General features: G+C 41.6%; 1 protein-coding gene across 4 annotated transcripts in view; it reads right to left on the minus strand.

Moving 5' to 3' along the window:
• The window catches only part of LOC126161609 (microsomal triacylglycerol transfer protein), a 209,470-nt gene extending 203,852 nt beyond the window's left edge, over nucleotides 1-5,618 (minus strand). For all 4 annotated transcript variants that reach the window (XM_049917563.1, XM_049917562.1, XM_049917560.1 and 1 more), the window contains exon 1: nucleotides 5,323-5,618. In XM_049917563.1, the coding sequence (XP_049773520.1) occupies nucleotides 5,323-5,605 (283 nt within the window). In that variant the 5' untranslated portion in view covers nucleotides 5,606-5,618. The remainder of the gene's footprint in view (nucleotides 1-5,322) is intronic.
• Nucleotides 5,619-25,993: the final 20,375 nt, after the last annotated feature.

Consider the following 25,993-nt stretch of genomic DNA (forward strand, 5'->3'; position numbering starts at 1 on the left):
GCTACACCAGCTGACGACCGACGTCTTGCCTACAGCGAGTCTCATATGGTCTTTGTCACATAGGTTGGATCCTAGACGACTGTAATACCGTGCCCTGGACAAATGAGTCCAGATTTCAGTAAGTAAGATCTGACGGTAACTTTCGAATGTGTTCCTGACCACACGAACCCATAGAGCCAAGTTGTCAATAAGGCATTGTGCAAGCTAGTGGTGACTCCATAATGACGTGGGCTGTGTTTGCGTGGAATGGACTGAGTCCTACATCTACATTTATACTCCGCAAGCCACCCAACGGTGTGTGGCGGAGGACACTTTACGTGCCACTGTCATTACCTCCCTTTCCTGTTCCAGTCGTGTATGGTTCGCGGGAAAAACGACTGCCGGAAAGCCTCCGTGCGCGCTCGAATCTCTCTAATCTTACATTCGTGATCTCCTCGGGAGGTATAAGTAGGGGGAAGCAATATATTCGATACCTCATCCAGAAACGCACCCTCTCGAAACCTGGACAGCAAGCACACCGCGATGCAGAGCGCCTCTCTTGCAGATTCTGCCACTTGAGTTTGCTAAACATCTCCGTAACGCTATCACGCTTACCAAATAACCCTGTGACGAAACGCGCCGCTCTTCTTTGAATCTTCTCTATCTCTTCTGTGAATACGACCTGGTACGGATCCCACACTGATGAGCAATACTCAAGTATAGGTCGAACGAGTGTTTTGTAAGCCACCTCCTTTGTTGATGGACTACATCATTTTCTAAGGACTCTCCCAAGGAATCTCAACCTGGCACCCGCCTTACCAACAATTAATTTTGTATGATCATTCCACTTCACATCGATCCTTACGCATACTCCCAGATATTTTACATAAGTACGGTAACTGCTACCTGTGTTTGTTCCGCTATCATATAATCATACAATAAAGGATCCTTCTTTCTATGTATTCGCAATACATTACATTTGTCTATATTAAGGCTCAGTTGCCACTCCCTGCACCAAGTGCCTATCCGCTGCAGATCTTCCTGCATTTCGCTGCAATTTTCTAATGCTGCAATTTCTCTGTATACTACAGCATCATCCGCGAAAAGCCACATGGAACTTCTGACAATATCTACTAGGTCACTTATATACATTGTGAAAAGCAATGGTCCCACAACACTCCCCTGTGGCACGCCAGAGATTACTTTAACGTCTGTAGACGTCTCTCCGTTGAGAGCAACTTGCTGTGTTCTGTCTGCTAAAAGCTCTTCAATCCAGCCACACAGCTGATCTGATATTCCGTAGGCTCTTACTTTGTTTATCAGGCGACAGTGCGGAACTGTATCGAACGCCTTCAGGAAGTCCTCTAGTCCAAGTGAACCGATCATTGACTGGAAATGGATATGTTCCGCTACTTGGAGACCATTTGCAGCCATTCATGTTTCCAAACAGAGATGGAATTTTTATGGATGATAATGCATCGCGTCACCGGGCCACAATTCTTCACGATCGGTCTGAAGAACATTCCGTACATTTCGACAGAATTATTTAGCCACCCAGATTGCCCGACATGAATCCGATCCAACATTTGTGGGTCATGGTAGACAGGACATTTCGTGTACGAAATCCTCCACAGGCAATAATTTCGCAATTATGGACGGCTATAGAGGCAGCGTGGCTCAATATTTCTGCAGGAGACTTCAGACGATTCGGTGAGTCTATGATGCACTATGCCGGGAAGTAGTAGGTCCGAGACAATATTAGGAGGTATCCCATGACTTTTTGTGTACTTGGCTTGCAAACTAGCCCATGGTGACCGCACACTTACTGGCCACTTTACACAAGTAGTACAGTTCACTGTACGACTCTTAAACAAGAAACAGTATGTACATTGTACGAGTGTGTGTGTGTGTCGGGCACGGATCCAAGAAACTGGGGCGGGGAGTCCTCCGAACAAAAAGAATCATATTTACATATTAACTTTCCGGGCATAAAGTAGTATGAAAACTATGAGTCTAGGAAACGTGAATAATTGTAGTTGCTTGCATGAAGGCTAATCCATGTGACTCTCGTTAAGTATCACTTTTAATTCTACCATTGTGGGCAAGAAGTGATTTACAAGAACTGAAAAACCTACATCATTTTTTACAGCATCTATGACCTGCTTCCAGGAATGTGGAGTATAACATCGTCAGTTGCCTCACACCTGGTTCTTCCACACGAAGCATTTTCTGCGATCTCCGAAATCTCGAATTTTCGTGTAGTTGAACTGCAGTTATGAGAACAGTGGTGGTGTTTAACAACGTATAATGACGTGGTTCCTCCTGTTGCAGCTAGCTTTGTCTGTTTGTATGTATTTGAAGTCAAAAAATATCTAGTCATTTTTAGCGAAGACTCTGCCGATCGAAGATTCTTCCAGTGTTTCTCGCAATCCATGTAATGTTTGAGATCTACAGCACCACGATGACACACAGCATAGTTACATAACTTACATTTTGCTAAACGATCATTTTCTGTGCCACTAAAGCAAGCGAATTTGCTCTGAAACTCTTTTTAAAACCCTGATTTCCGTTTCAGCAAAAGCAAAGAAAATCGAGTACGCAACGATTATAGCACTTTATATGTGTCAGGGGGCACCAACATAAGAAATGTCAATTTCGTCCCTTAATTTATAAAATCGATAGTCAGAAAATATTTTAACCGGTACGGAAGTGTTTGAAAATATTCTTGGAAATTTTTGAGGCTCAGAAACGGGACTGTCCCGATTAATCGCGATGTATGGCTGCTCTAGGCATCACCGCCTACAGAGAACATTGCCGCCAGAAATAAAAACAGGAAGACTAACTTCTAACACGTAAGCGGAAACGACTGAAAGAAACAATATTCCCATCGTTTACTGTAGACCATTGTTCATAATCGTAATGATATCATGGTGAGTACCCACCATAAGTACACACTACGATTTTAGTACTGTGTTGTTATAGGTGTTCGACTTTGTTGCTATTATAGTTCTTAAATCAATTGCATGTCATAGGTATTTCCCAAATTTTCGGATGTTTGCTTTGCAAATGCTGTAGTTCTCTGAATGACAATTTCATGAAAATTTTGCTAAAACGATGTACTAAGAGCTGATGCAAACAAATTATGGTTATATGAAAACATTTTATAAATTTTATTGTAATTTAACAATTTGTTATTATTATATCGAACAATGACAGTGTCTTGCAAGGAAGATTTAAGATGAACAACAACAACTGAAAAACAAGCGTAAAGCAATGTAGTCGAATCAAATTAGGTGATATTCAGGGATTTAGGTTAGGAAATGAGGTACTTAAAGTATGTAGATAAGTTTTTTCTATTTGATCAACAAAATAATTGATGATGGGTGAATTAGAGAGAATATAAAATATAGGTTGGCAATTGTAAGGAAACCGTTCCTGAAGCAGAGAAACTTGCTAACATCGAATATAGATTTAAGTGTTAGGAACTCTTTTCTGAACGTATTTTTATGGAGCGTAGCCGTGTATGGAAGTGAAACATGGACGATAAACAATTTAGACAAGAAGAGAAGAGAAGCTTTTGAATTGTGCTGCTGCATAAGAATGTTGAAGATTAAGTGGGTAGATAATGTAACTAATGAGGAGGTACTGAACAGAATTGGGGAGAAAAGAAGCTTGTGGCACAACCTGAAGGTTTGGTTGCTAGGACACATTCTGAAACATCAAGCAATCACCAATTTAGTACTGGAGGGAAGTGTGCGGGGTAAAAGTCGTAGAGGAAGAGGAAGAGATGAATACAGCACGCAGATTCAGAAGGATGTAAGTTGCAGTAATTATTCGGAGATGAAGAAGCGTGCACAGGTTAGAGCAGCATGAAGAGCCGCATCAAACCAGTCTTCGGACTAAAGACCACAACAACAACATATCAAACATTTCATACTGTTATTGATGCTGTTATTGTTGTGGTCTTCAATCCGAAGAGTGGTTTGATGCAATTCTTCTAATTAGTCTATACTGTGCAATCCCTTTCATCTCGGAATAACTAATGCATCCTACATTCTTCTGAATCAGCTTTCTGTATTCACGCTTATCTCATCCTCTACAATTTTTACAGCCCACTCCCACATACACCTCTGCCCATTGCCAAATTAACTATTCGTCAATGCCTTATGGTGTGTGCTATCAACAGATCGCTTCTCTCAAGTCAATTTTTACCATAAATTTCTTTTTCGCTCAGTTCCGTTCTGTACGTCCTCACTAACTGTTCGCTCTATCCATCTAATTTTCAGTATTCTCCCGCAGCTACTTATTTGAAAATCTATTATCTTCTTGTCTGATCTTTATTTGTTTTATTGTTATTATTACAGTAGTACAGTAGTAGGCATGTCTAGCACGTTAAAAGAGGGCGTGGCAGCAAGTTTTGTTTGGGGGAGAAGACTAGAATAAGTAACGAAGTGCGATCTCCGCAAGACCGAGCCTACCTCGTGTGTGTGTAGATGTGTGAGTGAAAGACAGAGAGATAGAGAGAGAGAGAGAGAGAGAGAGAGAGAGAGAGAGAGAGACAGACAGACGGCATATACGAAATTATGAAATGTTAAATATGTTAATTTAATAATTATAAGATAATTAAGGTATATGTGATGCTACACATATGCTGCATGTGTAGCCTATCAAGTAAATGTAGCTGACTGTTAAGCATTTCATGAAAGGCATGAAACTGAGCTGTCCTTATGCCCTATATTAACACTGTTTTGGTTAATAACTATCATCACAGTATAAAAGATCATACATTATTTACGTATCATTTCACATCGCCTCAGTAAGACAATGTTATTAGTACGACCCGTGAGAAATGCTAAACTCCAAAACCACAAAGAATAAATGGGTCAAGCTCAAGAGTAGATGTGTCTGACTGTGAAAGCACAATTATATCTGATCTAGCTAATTGTAATCAGCTAATGATCAGCCTCATCAACGACTTGCGGATGCTGCGCACAGCACGTAAAGCTGACGGCTTGCTCTGCAATTGTAATAGATCAGAAGATGTTCGAAAGTTGAAGGAAACCTGTAATCATTTTAAAGTCAAATGCGACAGTAGACTGCTATAAAAAATATTAGAATGCTGGGGGTTTCCGCTCAGACGCCATGAAATATAACTAAAATAACTGGCTCTCACTGCTCGTTCTACAGTACACGCAATGCTAGAGCACACCACGCGCGATATGGAAAGTTTGTGCTTTGTTGCGGATTGTGGAGGCAGCGAGTAGGCGCCGTCCCTGACCCTTATTCACGCGCGTCAAATGGCCCCGCTCAGCGGAGGCTGCGACAGTCAGATGGGAAACTCACCCAGAGCGGAGAAGACGACGATGAGCGTCAGCGCGCTTCGCATGGCTGCGGCTGTATTGTGTCTGTGGCTGTGGAACTGTCTGGGCGGGGCGGCGGTTGGCGGGCGACTGCCGAATACCACGACTGCCACTGTGCGCACAGACTGAGCCGCTGCGCGCTCGCTTCGCCCGACAAGCCGGCCCTCCCACCGTACAACAACACACGTCATGCCGGCCGGCAGCTCTGACGCCGGCCAGCTCGCAGCCACACTTCGCTCCCACTTCCTAACCATGTGGTAATCCATCGAAAGCCACCGTCCGGCCCGCTCCCGGCGTGATTGACGACAAACCAACTACCACGTTCCAGCCAGGTTAACGGGTTCCGACAAATAAAAGAATTTTCTGCGTCAGTCTATAACGGCTCTTCTTCCTGATGATTTGGTTTGATTTGTACTTGGCCTCGGCTAAAATTCGGCGACAGTCGGTAGAGTGTTGAGATCGTTATCAAGTTACGAAGACGACGTTACACAAAATAACAGTGCTGAACCGAAATGTTGACGTGCGTGAGATATTTACTTCACCAAGAATCGTAATTAATCGTTCGTAATCGAATTTTAACTGATTAATGATAAAACCAATACAGTCACATCCGCAACAAATTCCCTACAAGCTGGTCGTAATTTCAAGTATCTAAGAAATCGTAACAGTGGTCTTGTTATTTGAGTCAAAGATTCTACACAAGCGCCGAGCGCCACAGTCAAATATTATCGCTGCGCGTAATTATTACTCGGGAGTTTCATGTCAATAATTTGATGGAATTTTAAATCACAAATGCACGACTTGGCACGAGAGGGTGTTTTATTGCACAATATCAGACACTTCCTAACCGAACCTTGAGAAGAAAACTTTCCCAGGTGTTGGGGGGATTTAAATTATATGCTTCGGACCTATCACTGGAGTTCCATAAACCACTGCCTATTATGAATAAAAATTGTCTATCAATGTTCGTTGCCTAAATCACTGTCTAAGTAACGTTTAGTTCAATTATCTAGTTAAAAGTTCACTTTATTCTAGTAGGTAAAAGTCCTCCGTTCGAATTCTAAAGCCGTGATATTTGAAGTCAGAAGATCGTATTACTGCGTCATAATAGATCGCAATTATTCAATCTCAAAAAACAATCTAAGCGCGCCTACATGTACGAGCATTCAAATATATGACCTGTTTCGGCTAACTCTCGTAACGTAGTGACAATGCATTGGATTATACTTAGTCATTACTCAAGATTCCCAAAGAGTACTCACACGGAGTATTCTTTCGGATCGTTGGTTCTATTTTGCGAATGTTAATTTATGCTAATTTTGCGATTTATTATGATTTTGATTTTAATTTTACTGAAATTTAATCTTTCTTTCGTAGACTGCTAAATTGTCAAGTCTTAGATTCCTAATTTAATTACTTGTTATTGTCCTAATAATAGTGATAAATGGAACTTCGTTCGCTTATTCACTTTTCTGGGAATTTGGGACTTCGGGGGAAATCTTTGGGGTATTGGGAGCTAATTTTTGATTTTTATTTCTCGTCCGAGGAAGTGGCATTTCAAGTCGTTCATTTGACCACTACGCTTTTCGATGGTTCGCACCAGTATATATAACTGTTTATTTACATAGTTGGTGTTAGTGATGAGATGGACGTCATTTAGTAGCAGACCAAGAACACTGTAGCCGGCCGCGGTGGTCTAGCGGTTCTGGCGCTGCAGTCCGGAACCGCGGGACTGCTACGGTCGCAGGTTCGACTCCTGCCTCGGGCATGGGTGTGTGTGATGTCCTTAGGTTAGTTAGGTTTAAGTAGTTCTAAGTTCTAGGGGACTTATGACCTAAGATTTTGAGTCCCATAGTGCTCAGCGCCATTTGAACCAAGAGCACTGTAAGTTACGTTGCTTCTTTAGCTAATGATAAAATTATTTACTTATAAAACAAATTTCTAACAGTGAATTGTACTTGCAGGGACGACAGAGTCTGCCTACTACTGGCTGTTGCATATTGTGCTCTCCACTGTATACTGTAAACTGACGCTTCAGAGATGTACATGTTACTGGATATATAAAGAATTAAATATGAATGGGCTGCACCAGAATATGGACATGTGCACAAAATCAGTTATTGCATTAGGTAGTTTCATATACATAAATATGTTCTTCTTGTATTTTTTTAAAAATATGAATAGGCTGCAGCAATGGACACAAAAACAAAAGCTTAAGTGTTTAAGTACATAAATATGTTTTCCCTTTATTTAAAAAAATGAATGGGTTACACCAGAATATGAGCAAGTGCACAATTCAATTATTATATTAATTTCTTGTATATTACAACAGGTCATACATATATCCTATAGGTCGAACTTATTGGGAAATGAATGGAAGTGCAGCCCCTTTATTTTTTTGACGAAAAACATATTTATGTAGAAAGCATTTAATCTTTTATGTTCGCATCCAGTGCAAGCAAGCATATTTACAACATTACAATATTTTTGATGGGACAGTGGAGAGGATATGGAACGGGGAACAGTATGCAGACTTTTTATGACTCTGCCGCACCTGTAAGTACAATTCACTCTAAGAAATTGATGTTCTGTGACCTCAAAAGTGTCTTTTACAAATAAACAATTTTATTACGGCACCATCTATCTGCAAATCATTGCGCATGCGTGATATCCGCGCCTGCGCATTCTTCGCACGGGTGTTCAATATTCAGGGCGCCGACGTGCGGATACTGTCAGTCGTACCTAACCACTAGCAAGGTTGAACCACCTGAAGATGTTGGACAGTAGCTCCGAGGAAATATTGTGGAATTTGCACAGCGTCATCCGGTGGTTCAGATGGCTCTGAGCACTATGGGACTTAACTTCTGAGGTCATCAGTCCCCTAGAACTTAGAACTACTTAAACCCAACTAACCTAAGGACATCACACACATCCATTCCCGATGCAGGATACGAACCTGCGACCGTAGCGGTCACGCGGGTTCAGACTGTAGCGCCTAGAACCGCTCGGCCACTCCGACCGGCCATCCGGTGGCAAACCCGTGAAGAATATTTATAATTTCATTATTAGCAAAAGGCGCAACATATCCTATACTATCCTTGGTCTATTATGGTGAAAAGAGGTCTGTACTTTTCACCAACACCAGCTACCTAAATAAACAATTCTACATCCGAAGATGATAGTGTGAACCATCGACACGCGAAGAGGTAAAATACACAAGTAACTCACACAGAAAACTGTTTTATTTGTGTTTATCAACAGTTGCAACCCTCGTAATACCGTCCTTTATGGACGAAATATTCATAACAGGTTCCTACATTGGACACGAAATCCACCGTGCTCCAAGTCGGTCATGTCCTGATTTTAAAAAAAAACATTAAAAGAGGCCGCAATAATAACTGCACTGGGCAGCACAACACCTCCACTAAGATTTCCGTTTTTACTGCATAAATTTAACAGTTTTCTACTTCAAGCCACCTTCAGACTCTGGCAGATAAAAGCCTCAAACGAGAAGTAGTTATCTTACAGAGCACAAAAGGTTACCCACACATACAGGGTATTTCAGATGAGATATTTTTCTCTGTAACTTACAAAATAATAAATGAAACTAATACATCTTCCTATACGGTAGGTAAACGCAAGAAACGGTACTCTTTCTGCGAATTTATAATCATAATTAATTCAGTTTTTGTCCAAAGAGTTACAGCGATGAGTTATAATTTTTTAATAGAACATTATTTTTCCTGACATGTCGCTGATGTGAAACTAAAACGATATAAAACAAATGCAAGTGACTCAGCACCAGCTGATATCTGGAAAATAAGAATCTACCTGTAGCGGAAAAACTCCATACTCTCACTGTCAAGATTTGGAAAGAAGAGCAAATTTCAGAATAACAGAAAGATGTTTTAATTCACCCAATATATAAAAAAGAGATCCACCTATCCGCAACAACCACAAGGGAATATCATTGCTCAATTTTGCGTACAAAATACTTAGACATGTAATGTTATCAAGATTACAACAATATGTCGAAGAAATTATTGATGATGCACAAGCTGGCTTTGGAGGAAATAAATCAACAGTGGATAATATTTTCACGTTACGAATCCTACTTGAAAAAAATTGATATGCTCAAAATGTACAAATATTTTTATAGACTAAGAAAGCATTTGGTAATATTAACAGAAAATAGCTCTGAACGTCTATGAAATAATTTATGAATCCCAGACAGATTAATTCAACTGTTAAAAATGTGCAGTCCAAATTCAAATTGTTGAGTTGAAGAGCGAAACCGTCACTTGAAAGTGCTTCAAGTTACTTCTGAAGTCAAAAAAAGGGACACACTGTTACCTCCAGTTTGCAACCTCTTATGGAGCAGATACAACCATTGCAACTTGGAACAAAACTAGAGCATAGTTTTAACATACTGTCATATGCAGATGACATCATAATGTTGGGAGAAAATGAACAACAAATTAATTCTCCAGCCTCAGTATTCTTTAACAGTTTACTTGGAACGGGACTAGGAATTAATATCAGTTTAACCAAACACTTCATTCACACCCAATGAATTCGCAATTGCGAATAAAGACTACCATCAGTTGTAGAATGGAATGAAGACAATGAAAATCTGTGCCGGACCGGGACAAGAACCCGGATTTCCCGCTTATCGCGAGCTATCGCCTTATCATTTTTTAAATTTATTTATTTTTTATTCTTTGTTCATCTCAGTTTTTTTTATTACAGAGGGTAGCTAACCCTCTGACCGAACACGCTGAGCCACCTTGTCGGCTTCATTTGTCTATCAATGCCGACTCACGACCAGACCCAAACTTCCACATGTCGTCAACCATGCGTTTACGACTTGAGCTCGTAGAGCCATTATGTATATTCCCATACATGCCTGCATGTCCAAAGGAACATGAGCCATTATGTATATTCCCATATATGCCTGCATGTCCAAAGGAACTTTGCATCGTAATCAGAACAACATACGCACTGCAATACCGTAAATACTTCATCGCCTTACAGATGACTAAGGCCGGTATTACACTATCAGATTTCTTTGCCAAAGAAATTTGATGGTGCAGTAGGGAACTTTGTCAAAAATCGTCTGTCGTCAATTAAATTTGATCAAATCTAGGGCCTCGCTGTAGATTTGATAAAAGAAGTCGCTTGACTTCTGTTCACTGCAATGTGAAGTGTTACCACATGGAGCGCTAGCATCACTGAAGCATTCTGTCATCTGTAGTATTTTTATAAACATTGCCGATAAATACAATTGGTGTGTACCGACAGATACAAGATTAATAGCGATGTATGAAGCTGATGAGGCGCTTTACAACATGAGGCGCCTTGAATACAAAAATAGATTAAGAAGATTGGAGACCTGACCTGACCTGACCTAACCTAACCTAACTCTCTCCTGTAGCAAGGAGTCGGAGTGCTACAGTGAGCCTGTCTTCTGCAGACATAGCAGTTCTTAAGTGAGTATTGTGCTTTGTGATATGAGAATACACTTCACTGAGCACATACTGAAATGTATGCTCATCCATTCTTAAGTAACTGATGTATGACTTGATTTCCTCCACTATGAGCTCACGAAACATGTTTTGTTTAATACTTCTCTCGTATCGTCGTAAAAGCCACGGGTTCACCAGGTACGTTTCCTTTTTTCCCCCCACTTCTCTTCCGCATGTGCACACAGTGCAATTGTGGTACATGCAACTGCTGCTGTTAATAACAAGTTGTTGTTGTTGTAAGCCATTTTGAACTTTGACGAAAACTATCACGACAGTGTAATACTCCTTTTTAGTGCCACGTCAAAGATCTTTGTCAAATATATTTGACGAATATTTGATCAAATCTTTGATCAAACCTTTGACAAAGAAATTTGATAGTGTAATACCGGCCTAAAGCGGATCATACCTTCAAAATTGGAGAAGAGAAAAACGAAACAGTAACTCACATCACTTATTTCGCAACCTTCCTAACTACAGAAAACGGCGTCAAAGAAGAAATAGATAATAGAATACAAAAGGATAGTAAATGTAATTTCGTGTTACTAGGCATATTAAAAAGCAAACATTTCAAGAAACTCGAAGATATGCAAATAAAAAGTTCCTATGGTATCTGTTCTGACATGCGCTTGTGCGACAGACGAACATTAAAAAAATCAGAAGTGCCAATTGGACAGAATTTGGAACGATATCCCTCCGTAGGGCATCCAACAACCTATCAATCGATGCCAAGCCGAACAACTGCTTGCATAAGGGCCAGGGGTTTATCAACGTGTTATTGACTTGCTGAATTTGTGAAGCTCTTTCTCTTGAATAAATCATCCAACTTATCGGAAACTGTAACCTTTTGTTTGTCTGTACATGTACATCAAGTCTACCGATTTCCGTCCCATTCTGATAATTCCCTCGTGGTGCGCCATTTTTATTTTATTTTTCTTTCTTCGTTTGGGGCATCAAAGGACCACGCACCAATTTCAATACTTCATTCTTTGTTGTTCTTTCTTTTTCTTCCAGTATTCTTTCATATTTTCACTATGTATCCTCGGACCATTTTGACCCTGTCTTCTTCTCCCTTCTGCCTTCGAGTCCTTCCATTTTTAACAATTTCCTCTTGAAACTCTCTCTTTCTGTTGCATCTTTTTCACTTATATTGTTTCTTTCCAAATATTTCCTATCTTCTTGAATCCAGGCTACTGTTGACTTCTTGTCCCAAAGATATTTAAAAATCTGTTTGGTTAACCTGTTGCTGTTCATTCTATAAAGTGTCCAAAAAAATATCAGTCGCCTCTTTCGTAGGGTTTCATTTATATTTTCTATGCTGCTAGAAACTTCTTCATTGCTTCTTAATTTCCATACCTCTGTATTTTTTGGTGGTTCAAGTATTTTTCGAATAGTTTTTCTTTCTAGGACTTCAAGTTTGTGTAACTTGTAGTTCAGTACTAAACATTCACTTGCATAAAGACATTCTGGTTTTACTACCGTGTTGTAGTGCTGTATCCTCAAATTTTTAGACAGACACCTTTTGTTGTAGACATTCCTAGTTATTCCATAAGCCCTCTCCATTTTATGTATTCATTCTTCTATAGCGAATTTTTCTAAGTAATTTTCTTGGATGATTTCTCCCAAATATTTAAATTTATTTCCGCTCTTTATTTGGCCGATATCTGTAGCTAGAGATTCTGGAGCATTTTCTATATTTGTCATAAATTCTGCTTTTTCTACAGATATTCTTAAACCTGCTTTGTTGGCTATTTCTTCTAAGAGATTGATTTGTATTCCAGCATTAGTTAGGTTTTCAGAAAGAATGGCAAAATCATCCGCAAACGATAAACAGTGAATTTCAATACCTTTGTTTTTAGTTCCCAGTCTGATTGGTGATAGTTTCTTTTAGTTTTTGTTTCCATTCTCTTACTATTTTTTCTAGTACGCAGTTAAATAGGAGTGTAGACAGGCCATCACCTTGTCTTACACCTGTTAAATGTCTTCGATATTTCACCCTGAAACTTTGCTTTTATTTGGTGTCTGTGAGCGTTTCACGAATGAGGTTTGCTAATTTAGATTTGATGCTAAATTCTCTGATCATTTTATCTAGTGTTTCCCTATCAACTGAGTCAAATGCCTTTTTAAAATCTATAAATATTACAATCTTTGGAGTCTGTAAGTCTGTGACGAATTATGGACTTAAGGTGGAAAATCTGATCTGAGCAAGATCTGCCCTATCTAAATCCACTCTGATACTCTCCCAATTGGCTATCAAGTGTTGCTTCTTCCTTGTTTAGTAGTGTTGTTGAAATATTTTACAACCCACTGGCAACAAAGATATATCTCTGTACTTATTTACATTTTGCTTATCACCTTTCTTGTGTATGGGATGGATGAGAGCCACTTTCTAGTCTTCTGATATCTTTTCAGTTTCCATTATTTCTTCAAACATAATTGCTTTTTAAATTTATTCAGCTGTAGGTGGTGGATCTGCTTCTTTATTTTCATGTAGATCTGGAAATTCTAGCTTACAGTTTGGTTCTTCATAGTTCAATAATTTTTCAAAGTACTTTCTTAGCATTTCACAATTGTTGCTTAGGCCTTCTTTACCATTTTCATCTGTGAAGTAAATACTTGGAGCTTGGTAGCCATTTAGATGACTTTTAAACATCTGATAGAAATTCCGGGAGCTTTTTTTTACAGAGTTGTTTTGTATGACAAGAAATTGTGATTTCTCAAAAGATCTTTTAGCACTCTTTATTATCCTTGCTGTTTCTTTCCTTTGCATTCTAAATGCGTCAAGGTGTTCAGGCTTCCCAGAACATTTCCATTTCTTCTACTGCTTTGTTCTTTCTGTAACTGCTTCTTCACACATTTCATTCCACCAGACTTTCTTCTTCGTTTTTGTTGACCCAAATCCATTTTTCGCTGCTCTGTTGATTTCCTTCGTTATTTATTCCCATTTTCCTGATTTAGTTCCTTTAATTTCTTCCCTAAAATTTTTTATTACCTCTTTGGTGATGTTGAGCCTGTCTGTATTATATTTAATTAATTTTTGCTGTCTCTTTTGGTTTTTATTGGAGAGAAGTTTCAGTTTGATCTTAGTCAGGTAGTGATCAGAATCAAATTCCCTGTTTCTTGCTACTTTTACATTAATGATTTTTTTTAATTGCATTTAGAAATAGCCACATTGTCTAACTGAAACTCCCCTAGCACTGGATTCGGAGAGATCCATGTTTTTGCCTTTTTGGTAATTTTTTTAAGAAGGTTGACGTTACTTTCATCTGAAATGTTCCTTTTTTATGTACATAGATTGAGGCGAGATGTAGGATGGAGTTTTTTGATAAGCTAAACAGTGTTTTCCAAACCATGCTTTGAGTGTCTGAGCATGGAAGTTTACAGTGAGTACTACCATAGCACTTTTAACTTACAGTTCGGACGAAAATCAGTCAAAAACCGTTTTGCATAGCGATCAATAGAGTGATGCGTGTTGGGTAGTACTAGAATGACGTAACATTTTGGAGTGGAGGACGTGATAATGGCGTTGACAAAAAAAAATTAGGTTTATGGGAGAACTATCCAGGCGAAAGGATGATAACCAACAAATGGATGATCGTCGTGACGATTATGATGACGACTACGTAAAGGCACAGCTGAATCCTTATTTAGGCCTCAGATAGACAATGCACGAACAGTTAGTATACGAGAATACTAACTCATTTTACTAAGGTTTGAAGTTCCTCTTTTCTTTCTTCCGTGTTTGCGATTTAAAAACTGGGTGGTTTTGGAAATTAGCCTTATGCAAACACAATTAGTTTATTTTTTATATTTACCCAGACGTGCGAAATGTGATCTGCACAGACACTTCTGAGAACACACTTCTCCACATTTTGTGTAAGTGCATGTGAGGTGAAGTAGTGAGCAGAAATTTGTGATAAACTGAGGGAAAGCAATGCACTAAACAGCAGCTGATTGAGCCATCGACCAGGGACACGAAACGGGACGGAATATTTTGCAGCTGGCATGCTGTCAAAAAAATCGACAAAAACGAGCACTAAAATCGATGTATAATAATACAGTTCAGTAAATGGAGAAAAGCTCTGTCGATTCTCCGCAATCTACTCGGTATGTTCTTTCGACATGACGCAGCAAATTATCGCAACTCAGGTAAATACTCGTACATACATCCGTGACGTCTGTAGCCAAATCAAGTTAAACTTTCTAGCCGGAAACTTACCCGAACGATGTCCCTTAGATCGATAGACAGCTAAGCTGTTTGTTTTAGATATTTCCTTGAGCGTTTAAGATATCATAATTTTGTTTTCACTTAATTAATTCTAGAAATTTCAGCCTAAATTACTTATAATCTCTCTTCATATACGCACTAATTACAGAGATATCCGGTGTAAATTTTGCTTATCAAATGGAATTTTAGTAATTGGTGCTGCTAGACCCGTTGTTCTAAAAAGAGAAGAATTCAATGGCGTTTCACTCTTCAAAATCTGACTACTAGTTTCGTACAAAATACAATATTTGGAACTTAGGGTTCATTTATTTTGAAACCGATTGCTGTCTTATGAGAAAGTTCGTGGTGTTAGTTGTCGACCACAACATTATTGCACCTGGAAGTGAGAGCGCTTCGTTTGGCTTATCGTGAGTTTTTGTCGTGTATTTCACGAGGACACGCTGAACCATTGTCTTGAAATTGTTCACAATGCGATGCGTTTACTTTAATCACTACTGTACTTTTTTACCCTAACGTCACCGCGTGTTTCCGATAATGCGTAGTATAACGGAAATGTCGCAGTAGGCTTATGGAGCGTTCCAACTGGATGCAATTGAGAGAGTCCATATACAAAAGCGGAACAGTGCAGAGAATTTACTTGCAATACATGTTTGCAGTATCTGATGGAAGAACGTTTGGACGGAATGAAGAGATCCCTTCGCAATCATTGCACGTGTTGCAACAACACCATGTTTTAACCCCACGTGTGTCATCAGACCTTGCGCGTGGATTTCATCTTTTGAGTTTACCCCAGAGAAGAAGTTCAAAAATGGTTCAAATGGCTCTGAGCACTATGGGACTTAACATCTATGGCCATCAGTCCCCTAGAACTTAGAACTACTTAAACCTAACTAACCTAAGGACAGCACACAACACCCAGCCATCACGAGGCAGAGAAAATCCCTGACCCCGCCGGGAATCGAACCCGGGAACCCGGGCGTGGGAAGCGAGAACGCTACCGCACGACCACGAGATGCGGGCTGAAGAAGTCCAGAGGCGTCAAATTAGGCAACTGATAACGCCTCCACATTCTTTCCAGCGATCAGAAAAGAGGTGGGTGCTCTATCAGCTCCAAGTGAGTGGCGAGCTGGGGACCCACAGTACTTGGACATACATCTACGTATTTCAGGTGGTACTGGGTGGTTGTAGTTAAATTGCAGCTACTCACAGATGCCCATTGTGGGCCGTAATAATCGTATGACAGCGAAACTTGATAGATACGCTAATGCGTTAATGCGGAACCAATTTACACTGAAAAAAAAAAGAGTTCTAATTTCGACCACCAGGTGCAAATCTAACGCTGTGACTGCAAGAAACACACATAGAAATCTTTCCGTATGCTATGGATTAGGAAGGGGACATGGGCAGAGAAGGGCACACAATTATTAACCATCTTGGATGTAAACAGTGGTTTCCACACAGCTGCGCTCATACAAATCAGATATCACACGCTGTACGAGGAGGTCCCGGTAACGTACAGCCGTCACGGTACACCAGAAAATCACTCCGCGTGTATTCTCTTCAAAGAAGAACGGGCCGAGAATGAAGCTGCTTATGAATCCACTCCACACAGTCTCGCATGGGGAGTGCAACGGCTCTTCGTGTACAGCTCGCTGTTTAACGGTACCCCGTATTCGGCATTTCTGTGTATCCCCTGCACCCTGTAGTGTAAAATGTGTCTCTTCATTTTATACAGTTTTGCGTGGCCACATATCACCAACTTCAACCCGTGCCAGAAATTCAGAACGTTGTTTCAGACTATGAGGTTTTAGTTGTTGCATCGTCTGGAACTTGTACAGGTACCAGTGTAGTATAGATCACAAAACTTCCCATACCGTCGACCAAAGGATGGACAATTCTCTTGATATTGCACGAGCACCCAAGGCACGTTACAGCAACAGCAACAGGAACAGCAATCTAGTTAATAACTTTCACTGGGCTGGGACACCTTCCTCTTCGAGGTGACACACCAAGCTGTGTATCATCTTCTTTAAACCATTTAATGACATCGGGCCTCTCCTCTGACCTTCCAGTTGGCGAAATACTCTCAGTGCAGTATTGTAATTTCTGCCATTCACAAGGTCTCTCTTGTGGGTAGCCATTCTGTTCACTCATGTTACGGCTTGTCAAATGACAACGTGGATGTCATACCGTCATACAAACTGTGTACAGCGCCAGATTTGCGCCTAGTGGCCAAAACTGGAACTAATTTTTTTCCATTGTAAATCAGTTCCGCATAACGCATTAGCATCTGTCAAGTTTCGCTGCCGTGCGACGGTTACAGACAGCACTGGACCTCCGTGTGTAGCTACGCTTTAACTATAAAGCCTAGTTTACATGACGCCACTAGGTTGCAGGTAACAGCTCTACCACTCACTGCGTATGCGTGCCTCGCGTTTGCGCAGCTCGTTGGTGAAACTAAACACTTTCGGCGCGTTCCAACTTCGGCGACACAAGTTGCATGAGTTTTGAGGTTATGTGTGTTCGCAGAGTGGAGACAAACTGAAATATGAAGTGGGGAACTGAGAATAATGTTCGCTTTTTGGATATCTATGTTTTGCATGGGTATTTGTGGGATTTCAGTAATGGTGATTACAAAAATAAGCAACATATTGCTGCCGCTGAGACCGTCATGTGCGATCATAACCTAGATGGTCTGACATTATCTGAGCTGCCGGGCAAAATTTATTTAGTTAGGAACACATATACAACAGAATTAAGAAAAATACAAGCAAGTGTAGTTCTTTCTAGCTGTGGCAATGCTCTCGCCTGCAATACTAAATTCCCATAGTTCGAGTTGGCCGACTTTTTTCTTAAGGAATATTGTTGACAGGAGGAAGACTATACAAAATCAAGAAGCTGCATTCTTTATTGAATATTGATCTATTTAAAACGTCGCTGCAGTGCTCCCCATTCACATGTGTTAGAATTTTGAAATATTGCCACTGTACAGATCTCTCTTCAAGAGAGAAGTTTGCAAACCGTTCTCTTCTTAATGCGGCCTGCTTCGAATAAGTATAGTTTCTAGTGTTAATAATTATTACCGTTAATGTTAATAGTTACTGGTGTTAATGAAATAGCGTCATCACCAAATAAAACTACACTCCTGGAAATGGAAAAAAGAACACATTGACACCGGTGTGTCAGACCCACCATACTTGCTCTGGACACTGCGAGAGGGCTGTACAAGCAATGATCACACTCACGGCACAGCGGACACACCAGGAATCGCGGTGTTGGCCGTCGAATGGCGCTAGCTGCGCAGCATTTGTGCACCGCCGCCGTCAGTGTCAGCCAGTTTGCCGTGGCATACGGAGCTCCATCGCAGTCTTTAACACTGGTAGCATGCCGCGACAGCGTGGACGTGAACCGTATGTGCAGTTGACGGTCTTTGAGCGAGGGCGTATAGTGGGCATGCGGGAGGCCGGGTGGACGTATCGCCGAATTGCTCAACACGTGGGGCGTGAGGTCTCCACAGTACATCGATGTTGTCGCCAGTGGTCGGCGGAAGGTGCACGTGCCCGTCGACCTGGGACCGGACCGCAGCGACGCACGGATGCACGCCAAGACCGTAGGATCCTACGCAGTGCCGTAGGGGACCGCACCGCCACTTCCCAGCAAATTAGGGACACTGTTGCTCCTGGGGTATCGGCGAGGACCATTCGCAACCGTCTCCATGAAGCTGGGCTACGGTCCCGCACACCGTTAGGCCGTCTTCCGCTCACGCCCCAACATCGTGCAGCCCCCCCTCCAGTGGTGTCGCGACAGGCGTGAATGGAGGGACGAATGGAGACGTGTCGTCTTCAGCGATGAGAGTCGCTTCTGCCTTGGTGCCAATGATGGTCGTATGCGTGTTTGGCGCCGTGCAGGTGAGCGCCACAATCAGGACTGCATACGACCGAGGCACACAGGGCCAACACCTGGCATCATGGTGTGCGGAGCGATCTCCTACACTGGCCGTACACCACTGGTGATCGTCGAGGGGACACTGAATAGTGCACGGTACATCCAAACCGTCATCGAACCCATCGTTCTACCATTCCTAGACCGGCAAGGGAACTTGCTGTTCCAACAGGACAATGCACGTCCGCATGTATCCTGTGCCACCCAACGTGCTCTAGAAGGTGTAAGTCAACTACCCTGGCCAGCAAGATCTCCGGATCTGTCCCCCATTGAGCATGTTTGGGACTGGATGAAGCGTCGTCTCACGCGGTCTGCACGTCCAGCACGAACGCTGGTCCAACTGAGGCGCCAGGTGGAAATGGCATGGCAAGCCGTTCCACAGGACTACATCGAGCATCTCTACGATCGTCTCCATGGGAGAATAGCAGCCTGCATTGCTGCGAAAGGTGGATATACACTGTACTAGTGCCGACATTGTGCATGCTCTGTTGCCTGTGTCTATGTGCCTGTGGTTCTGTCAGTGTGATCATGTGATGTATCTGACCCCAGGAATGTGTCAATAAAGTTTCCCCTTCCTGGGACAATGAATTCACGGTGTTCTTATTTCAATTTCCAGGAGTGTACATCTTAAAGAATACCGAGTGTTCTCAAATGGTTCAAATGGCTCTGAGCACTATGAGACTCAACTGCTGAGGTCATAAGTCCCCTAGAACTTAGAACTAGTTAAATCTAACTAACCTAAGGACATCACACACATCCATGCCTGAGGCAGGATTCGACCCTGCGACCATAGCGGTCGCGCGGTTCCAGAACTGTAGCGCCTAGAACCGCTCGGCTACTCCGGCCGGCCGAGTGTTCTCAATTGTAATGGACGCAATATATGTAATTTCAGTTCTGGCGACAGTGCTTCATGCATTACAATACCTTTATTTCTTATCGCATAATTAACTCTATTTACAAGAAACGTGAACAGTTCTGGTGACATTCTAAGATAATTAAAAGAACTTCTTGGATCTTCCGTTATAAATAATTTCAGCAAGGATGCTGAGCAACCGAGCTGACGTCTTTTCTTCATCCAGGCACGAATCGAAACACGTTTCTTATTTTTTTCTTATGGAGCGATTCCACGCAACTAGCTTTAACTACATCACAACTCGTGCGACGTGGAGCTGATAAAACGTTCATTTCAGACACGACTCAGGGACCCACAAAACGACGAAACTGAAGTGTGTCGTGGTATCGTTGTGTCTACAGTCATATATGAAATCACTTCCGTGTAACTCATTCCACGCAATGAGTGGCGCAACCCAATGTCTTGGTGTAAACTAGGCTTAACATCCTGATACTTGCTCTAGGAGAACTGGTAGCAATGCGGTAGGAAAGTGTACGTATCTTTTGTCCGTCAAGATTTCTTCACTGACGTAAGAACCAATCACATAGTGTCCAATACCGCCGAAACAAACTTTCTCACTCCACTGCCTACAATTTTCAATGAGACCAAAGAAATTCGCCGCGATGCATGCCGCGCTCTAACATTTCAAAGGCAGACAGGGCGGCCATCCGCGAAGTACGTGACGATCCAGATTTGATCGTTCTTCCTGCTGACAAAGAGAACACCACAGTGTTGCTCTAGAGCTCAGAACGTAAACAGAAAATTGACTGATTTATCGATGACGTAGCATACAGGAAACAAGGAGATAAAAACCAGCGAACTTCTTCGGAGCAACTTCGATGCGAGCACTGTCAAGAAATTTCGACCACGAACTGCTGCTCTTCCATGACTGTATGGGCTTCCAAAGAGAGCATCCCACTGTGGCCCATAGTCAGCAACATAAGGGCAGCAACATCCGTCTTGGCCAAACACGTGACTGCTCTGCTGAATACGTCCGTGGGGGGGGGGGGGGGGGGGGGCGGCAGTTTGAGCTTGTGGAAACGGTGTATCTGCAGTACTGAAAATCCAAACCAGACACTCTCCACCTGGCAACCCGAATTCGATCCTCGACAATCTATGACCCACGCGACTTGCACATATTATAATCATCCCACATTTAACTAGCGACCTGCTGTCGTATACACTGTTCACCTTCCTGTGACAGACAGGTCGGATATTGTGTCTACGAAAACTGTGTAATCAAGTACAAAATACATGCAGCTGTAATAAACGATGCTATAGGTCCAAAATACTAGCTGTAATATATATTTATTACGGAACTGTGATGAGGGTAACCAGTTTTTCGTTTCTACACTGTGCATCTTTATAGAGAGTTACAGGTATGGAGCAATTTATACTAGTTTAGCGTTTCCTCCACTTCACTTCACCCATCCTTACTATGAGGGACGTCAGGACGACAGCCGGTATAGGTATATCCAGCAATAAATAAACCTACAGCAATATTTTCATCTCTGATTTATTCCAGAGGCAACCGATTTGGGGATTTCATCATGTCATCATCAGGCCCTCTGTGGTAACGTAGTGGCTGAGCTTGTCTTGCAAGACAAAATATTATCCAAAAGCTGTACACTCGTAAACAATCTGAGCACAAGTCATACGCTGGTGCGGATACTGGTTCGCTTTTGCTTGATACTTTGTCTGACTGTTCAAGCTCAGCCACTATGTTCCCGTAGAGGGCCTGATGATGGCGTAATGGAATGCCGAAACCGGTTGCCTCTGGAATGAATTACACTTGAAAATACAACTGCTGATTTGTTTATTTATGATTATTTTCTCGATTAGTTGTATATTCCAGTGGTATGCCTCTCTTTCCTTCAAATGAATTGCCTTTTGACAGAGACACACTTTTTCTACAACTGTGCCACAACAAACTAATGAAAAGCATTACATTACAACAGCTTCATATAAGAAAAATCTGTATCTATGCGTCAAGGAAATGCTTTAATTCGTGGGTAGAAAGAAGGATATTGACAGGATCCCATGCCATGTTTGTATTCAATGCCCTTATTCAGAATTAGCCATGTCACATTTTTGCAGTTTCTATAAACCTTGTATTTTGGCCATCGTGGTTACTCTGACCATCTTCTCTCTACTGGCTCTCAGTTGGGTGTTTAGTCAGTTTGGTGGTAAAGGTCCATCAATATATAGATGGCACCGTGCAGTGCCGATTTTCTTGTCAGTTATAATTGTATACGAAAAGTTTGTTAAACTCTAGTTCTGCAAAATCCAACGATATCATTTAACTGAAATGCCATCAGGTGTTTTCTACTATATCAAGTATGTTGCTTGATTAATTCTGATGACAGATCACTCATTAGTTTTGTGTTCACGTGCATATATCTGGGACAGTATATTAAGGTTTCTGAGGCAATGTGCATGATTTCTCTGTTTTCGGGTAACTTTGACCACTGGTTATTGTTGGACCAGTATTACAGACACACAATAAACTTGTTAAACAATGTTTATGCCAATGACAGTGTAGAATTCAGAAATACAAACATTAATCATCAGTATACAGTTGGAGGCTCATTTGTAACTGGTAATGTGATTATAACCAAAAAAAAAAAAAAAAACAAATATCGGTCCAATATTGCTCAAACTGCAAGTTATCGTGGTTCATGCACTTAATCCAGTTATAACATATAATATCAAATACCTCTGGAAACAGGGAGTGAAGTTTATTTGACCAAATAAATGACTAAATAAATGAAGAACAGATGATCTTAGTTGTAACTGCACTGGATGTTTTGAAGCGAGGATTTAGGTTAAAGATGGATGAAATTGAAGGTATTATGCTCAACTAAATTTCAAGCTATGTGTATGGTACTCCATCCCTTTCATTGTATTTGTAATGTTGGTTATGGATCACACTGTTTGATTTATATACCATACTACGTTTATCTTTTATGAGGCTTAGTAAAGCGCATAAAAAAGCTTTAGATCATTGTATTTATTTATGGATGGTCAAAGTTTCATTGTATTTTTGAAATATTGACCACTGACAGTTCTGTGGGAAGTATGGGCCGGTCAATGCGTCCCCATATCCATGCTAAACTTGGCCAACTACAATTTTTTTCAGTACTTCCTCTACATTGTAGATAATGCATTAGTTAGCATGTTATCAGTTCATAAAATCCCCTGTGTTCACCAACATAAATATCGCAGAAGTTAAAAACAGTCATGATAATAACATTTGAATCTGAAAATCAGTCAAAGTTTACTGATTTATAGTTACTCGAGGTCCGAAAAATTCCTCTTTTGTTATTCCAGTACTATATCAGCTGATCATTGATGCTACTCCTTTCCTATAGCAAATTATGTTGTTCTTCATTACTAAATTTTACTGTCTTTTTCATTCGTAACACGTTTTTGTAGAACCTTGTTTAATTTCTGCCAGTTGCTCTATGTCTGGTTTTACAGCAGTTGCCCATTTTAATTCAATACCGTACATTGTGAAATATCTTTAAAACCAGTTTAAGATATGCAATAAACAATACTGAAGTGATGAAGCTGCAGTGCAAACAACTAAAGACCAAGTGAAGCTCGTCAGTCGGCACTACAGTTTCGGTGCAGTGGTATCCACCCCTGCCCTGTTATCACCTTTCTCCGTTCATTAACAGCCCGGTTTTTTACGTCCAGACACATTAGGTCGCTGAAGTTACCACAGGACAAGCATCGCCAACAGGCTGCCCGTAGCGCCGTCCACGAACCGCGCCTTATCTAGGATCAAAGAGCGAGGTCTAGCTGATAGGACAATCTCCGCTCCTGTGTCAGCTACGGTGACGACGGCCGTAAAGGAACGGAGCGTGCTGGGGCAATCGGAACGGTTTATTACTACTCAGTTTTCAAGTCGTGCAGTATTTTTCTAGCGCTGCAGCACTTATGTCACTGATAGTTTTACGGCGAGACACTTACTGCAGCGCCTATCGTCTACACGAAGGACTTGTTTTTGTACAACGCTTGGCGAAACTTGCTACCTCAGAACATAATAATTGCCGGAAAATGAATCCGCAAGCCCAGCAAATGTCGTGTGACTAGGGCCTCCCGTCGGGTAGACCGTTCGCCGGGTACAAGTCTTTCGATTTGACGCCACTTCGGCGACTTGCGCGTCGATGGGGATGAAACGATGATGATTAGGACAACGCAACACCCAGTCCCTGAGCGGAGAAAATCTTCGACCCAGCCGATAATCGAACCCGAGCCCTGAATCATTCTGTCGCGCTGTCCACCCAGCTACGGGGGACGGACTGTAACCCCAGACAACAGGTTTCTACAATCTGTAAGGCACCATAGGGTGTGTACTGAAGGGTACTATGTGTACCACAGTCACTTTTCGTCATCTTTTTTCCAATCGTGAATGGTTCGCGGAAATAATGACTGTTGCGAGGGTGGTTTGATTAGTCCGGTGAAGAAGCAAGAAAACACGTTTGTTTCGTAAACAGCTCGCCTTTGTTCTCGACATAGTCTCCTCTGAGTGATATACACTTCGTCCAGTGATCCTCCAGCTTTATCATCCTATAGGAAAAATAGGTCTGTCAGACCCTGCAAAACACTCGTTGACTTCATCTATCACTTTTCATTTCTTGAAAATTCTTACCAGGAAGCCAAAGTTTCAAGCTAAGGGGAACAGGAAGAAGTCATTTGGGGCTAATCTGGTGAATAGGATGGATGACTAACCAGTTTAAAGACCAGTTTATGCGGTTTCCCATTGTTATCGCTGATCTGTGGGATTCTGCTTGATCCTAGTGAAAGAGAACTTTTCCGTGTGCCAACCTTGCCCTTTTTTCAGCCAACGAAGGTTTCAAAGGATTCGGCAACGAAGCATAATAGGGTCCAGTTACGATTCTGTCTTTTTCCAAGTAATCTATGAGGACTATTCCTTGGGAATACCAAAAAACAGCCCACAAAATAGTCTCTACCTTCTTCGGTGCGCTTTCACCAGTCTTTGTCCACTGTTATGGCTGCAGTTTTGAGTCTGGTGTGTAAGGATGGACCCAGGTTTTATCAGCAGATTGGAGAAAGAAAAGAAAAAAAAAAAAAAAAAAGAATGGCTCTGAGCACTAAGGGACTTAACATCTGAGGTCATCAGACCCCTAGACTTAGAACTACTTAAACTTAACTAACGTAAGGCCATCACACACATCCATGCCCGAGGCAGGATTCGGACCTGCGACCGTAGCAGCAGCGCGGTTCCGGACTGTAGCGCCTAGAACCGCTCGGCCACAGCGGCCGGCCGGAGCAAAAAGTCTTGCGGATTGCGACTAAACATCACCAGACATTGTTTTGAAATGTTGTGCCGGATGCGCTTTTGGACGACTGTGGGAAATCGCGGCACTCACTTCGCACACAGCTTCTTCATAGCCAACTCTCCGTGCAGGATGTTATGCACTTGCTCAGTTGAGGTGCCTACAGTCTCAGCAGCACAAAAATTTTTCTCCCACAGTGTTGCTTTAACATATCGTAGATTTTGTCAATGTTTTCCTTTGTGACCGCCGGAGCGCCCTTTGTCTTCAGTGCTTGTCTAACCACGTTTAAATTCATTAATCCAAAAGTAAATGGTCTTCAGTGATGGTGTGGAGTCCACGTGAACTTCATCCAGTTCTGTTTTGATCTGTGCGTCACTCCAGCGCTGCAAATGAAAATGTTTATTAGCAGCACACACAGTCAGTTTTCTCTTTTTCATTCGCAGTTGACACACTGACCCATTCAGACGGCTGTCAAAATAAACTGTACGTTGTGCGTTGTTGACATTCCTTGGAACAATCAAGCTTACCAACCGTGAAGGTGCAACAAAAATTTTCCGTTGTATCGTGAAAATTTACCAGACACACCACACCACCCTCGTATGCATGAGAAACTATTACATTGATTACTATTCTAGGAAGGTTCGCTCTCGGAATTTTAATAGTAAAGCACACTATGGTGCAGAACGCCTCTCTTGTAGCGCCCGCCTGGCACTACAATTAGGTGAGCATATTCGTACGCATCGCGCATACTCAGTTGAGTCTGT

This window comes from Schistocerca cancellata, chromosome 2 (genome assembly GCF_023864275.1).
Source record: "Schistocerca cancellata isolate TAMUIC-IGC-003103 chromosome 2, iqSchCanc2.1, whole genome shotgun sequence".
NCBI lineage: Eukaryota > Metazoa > Arthropoda > Insecta > Orthoptera > Acrididae > Schistocerca > Schistocerca cancellata.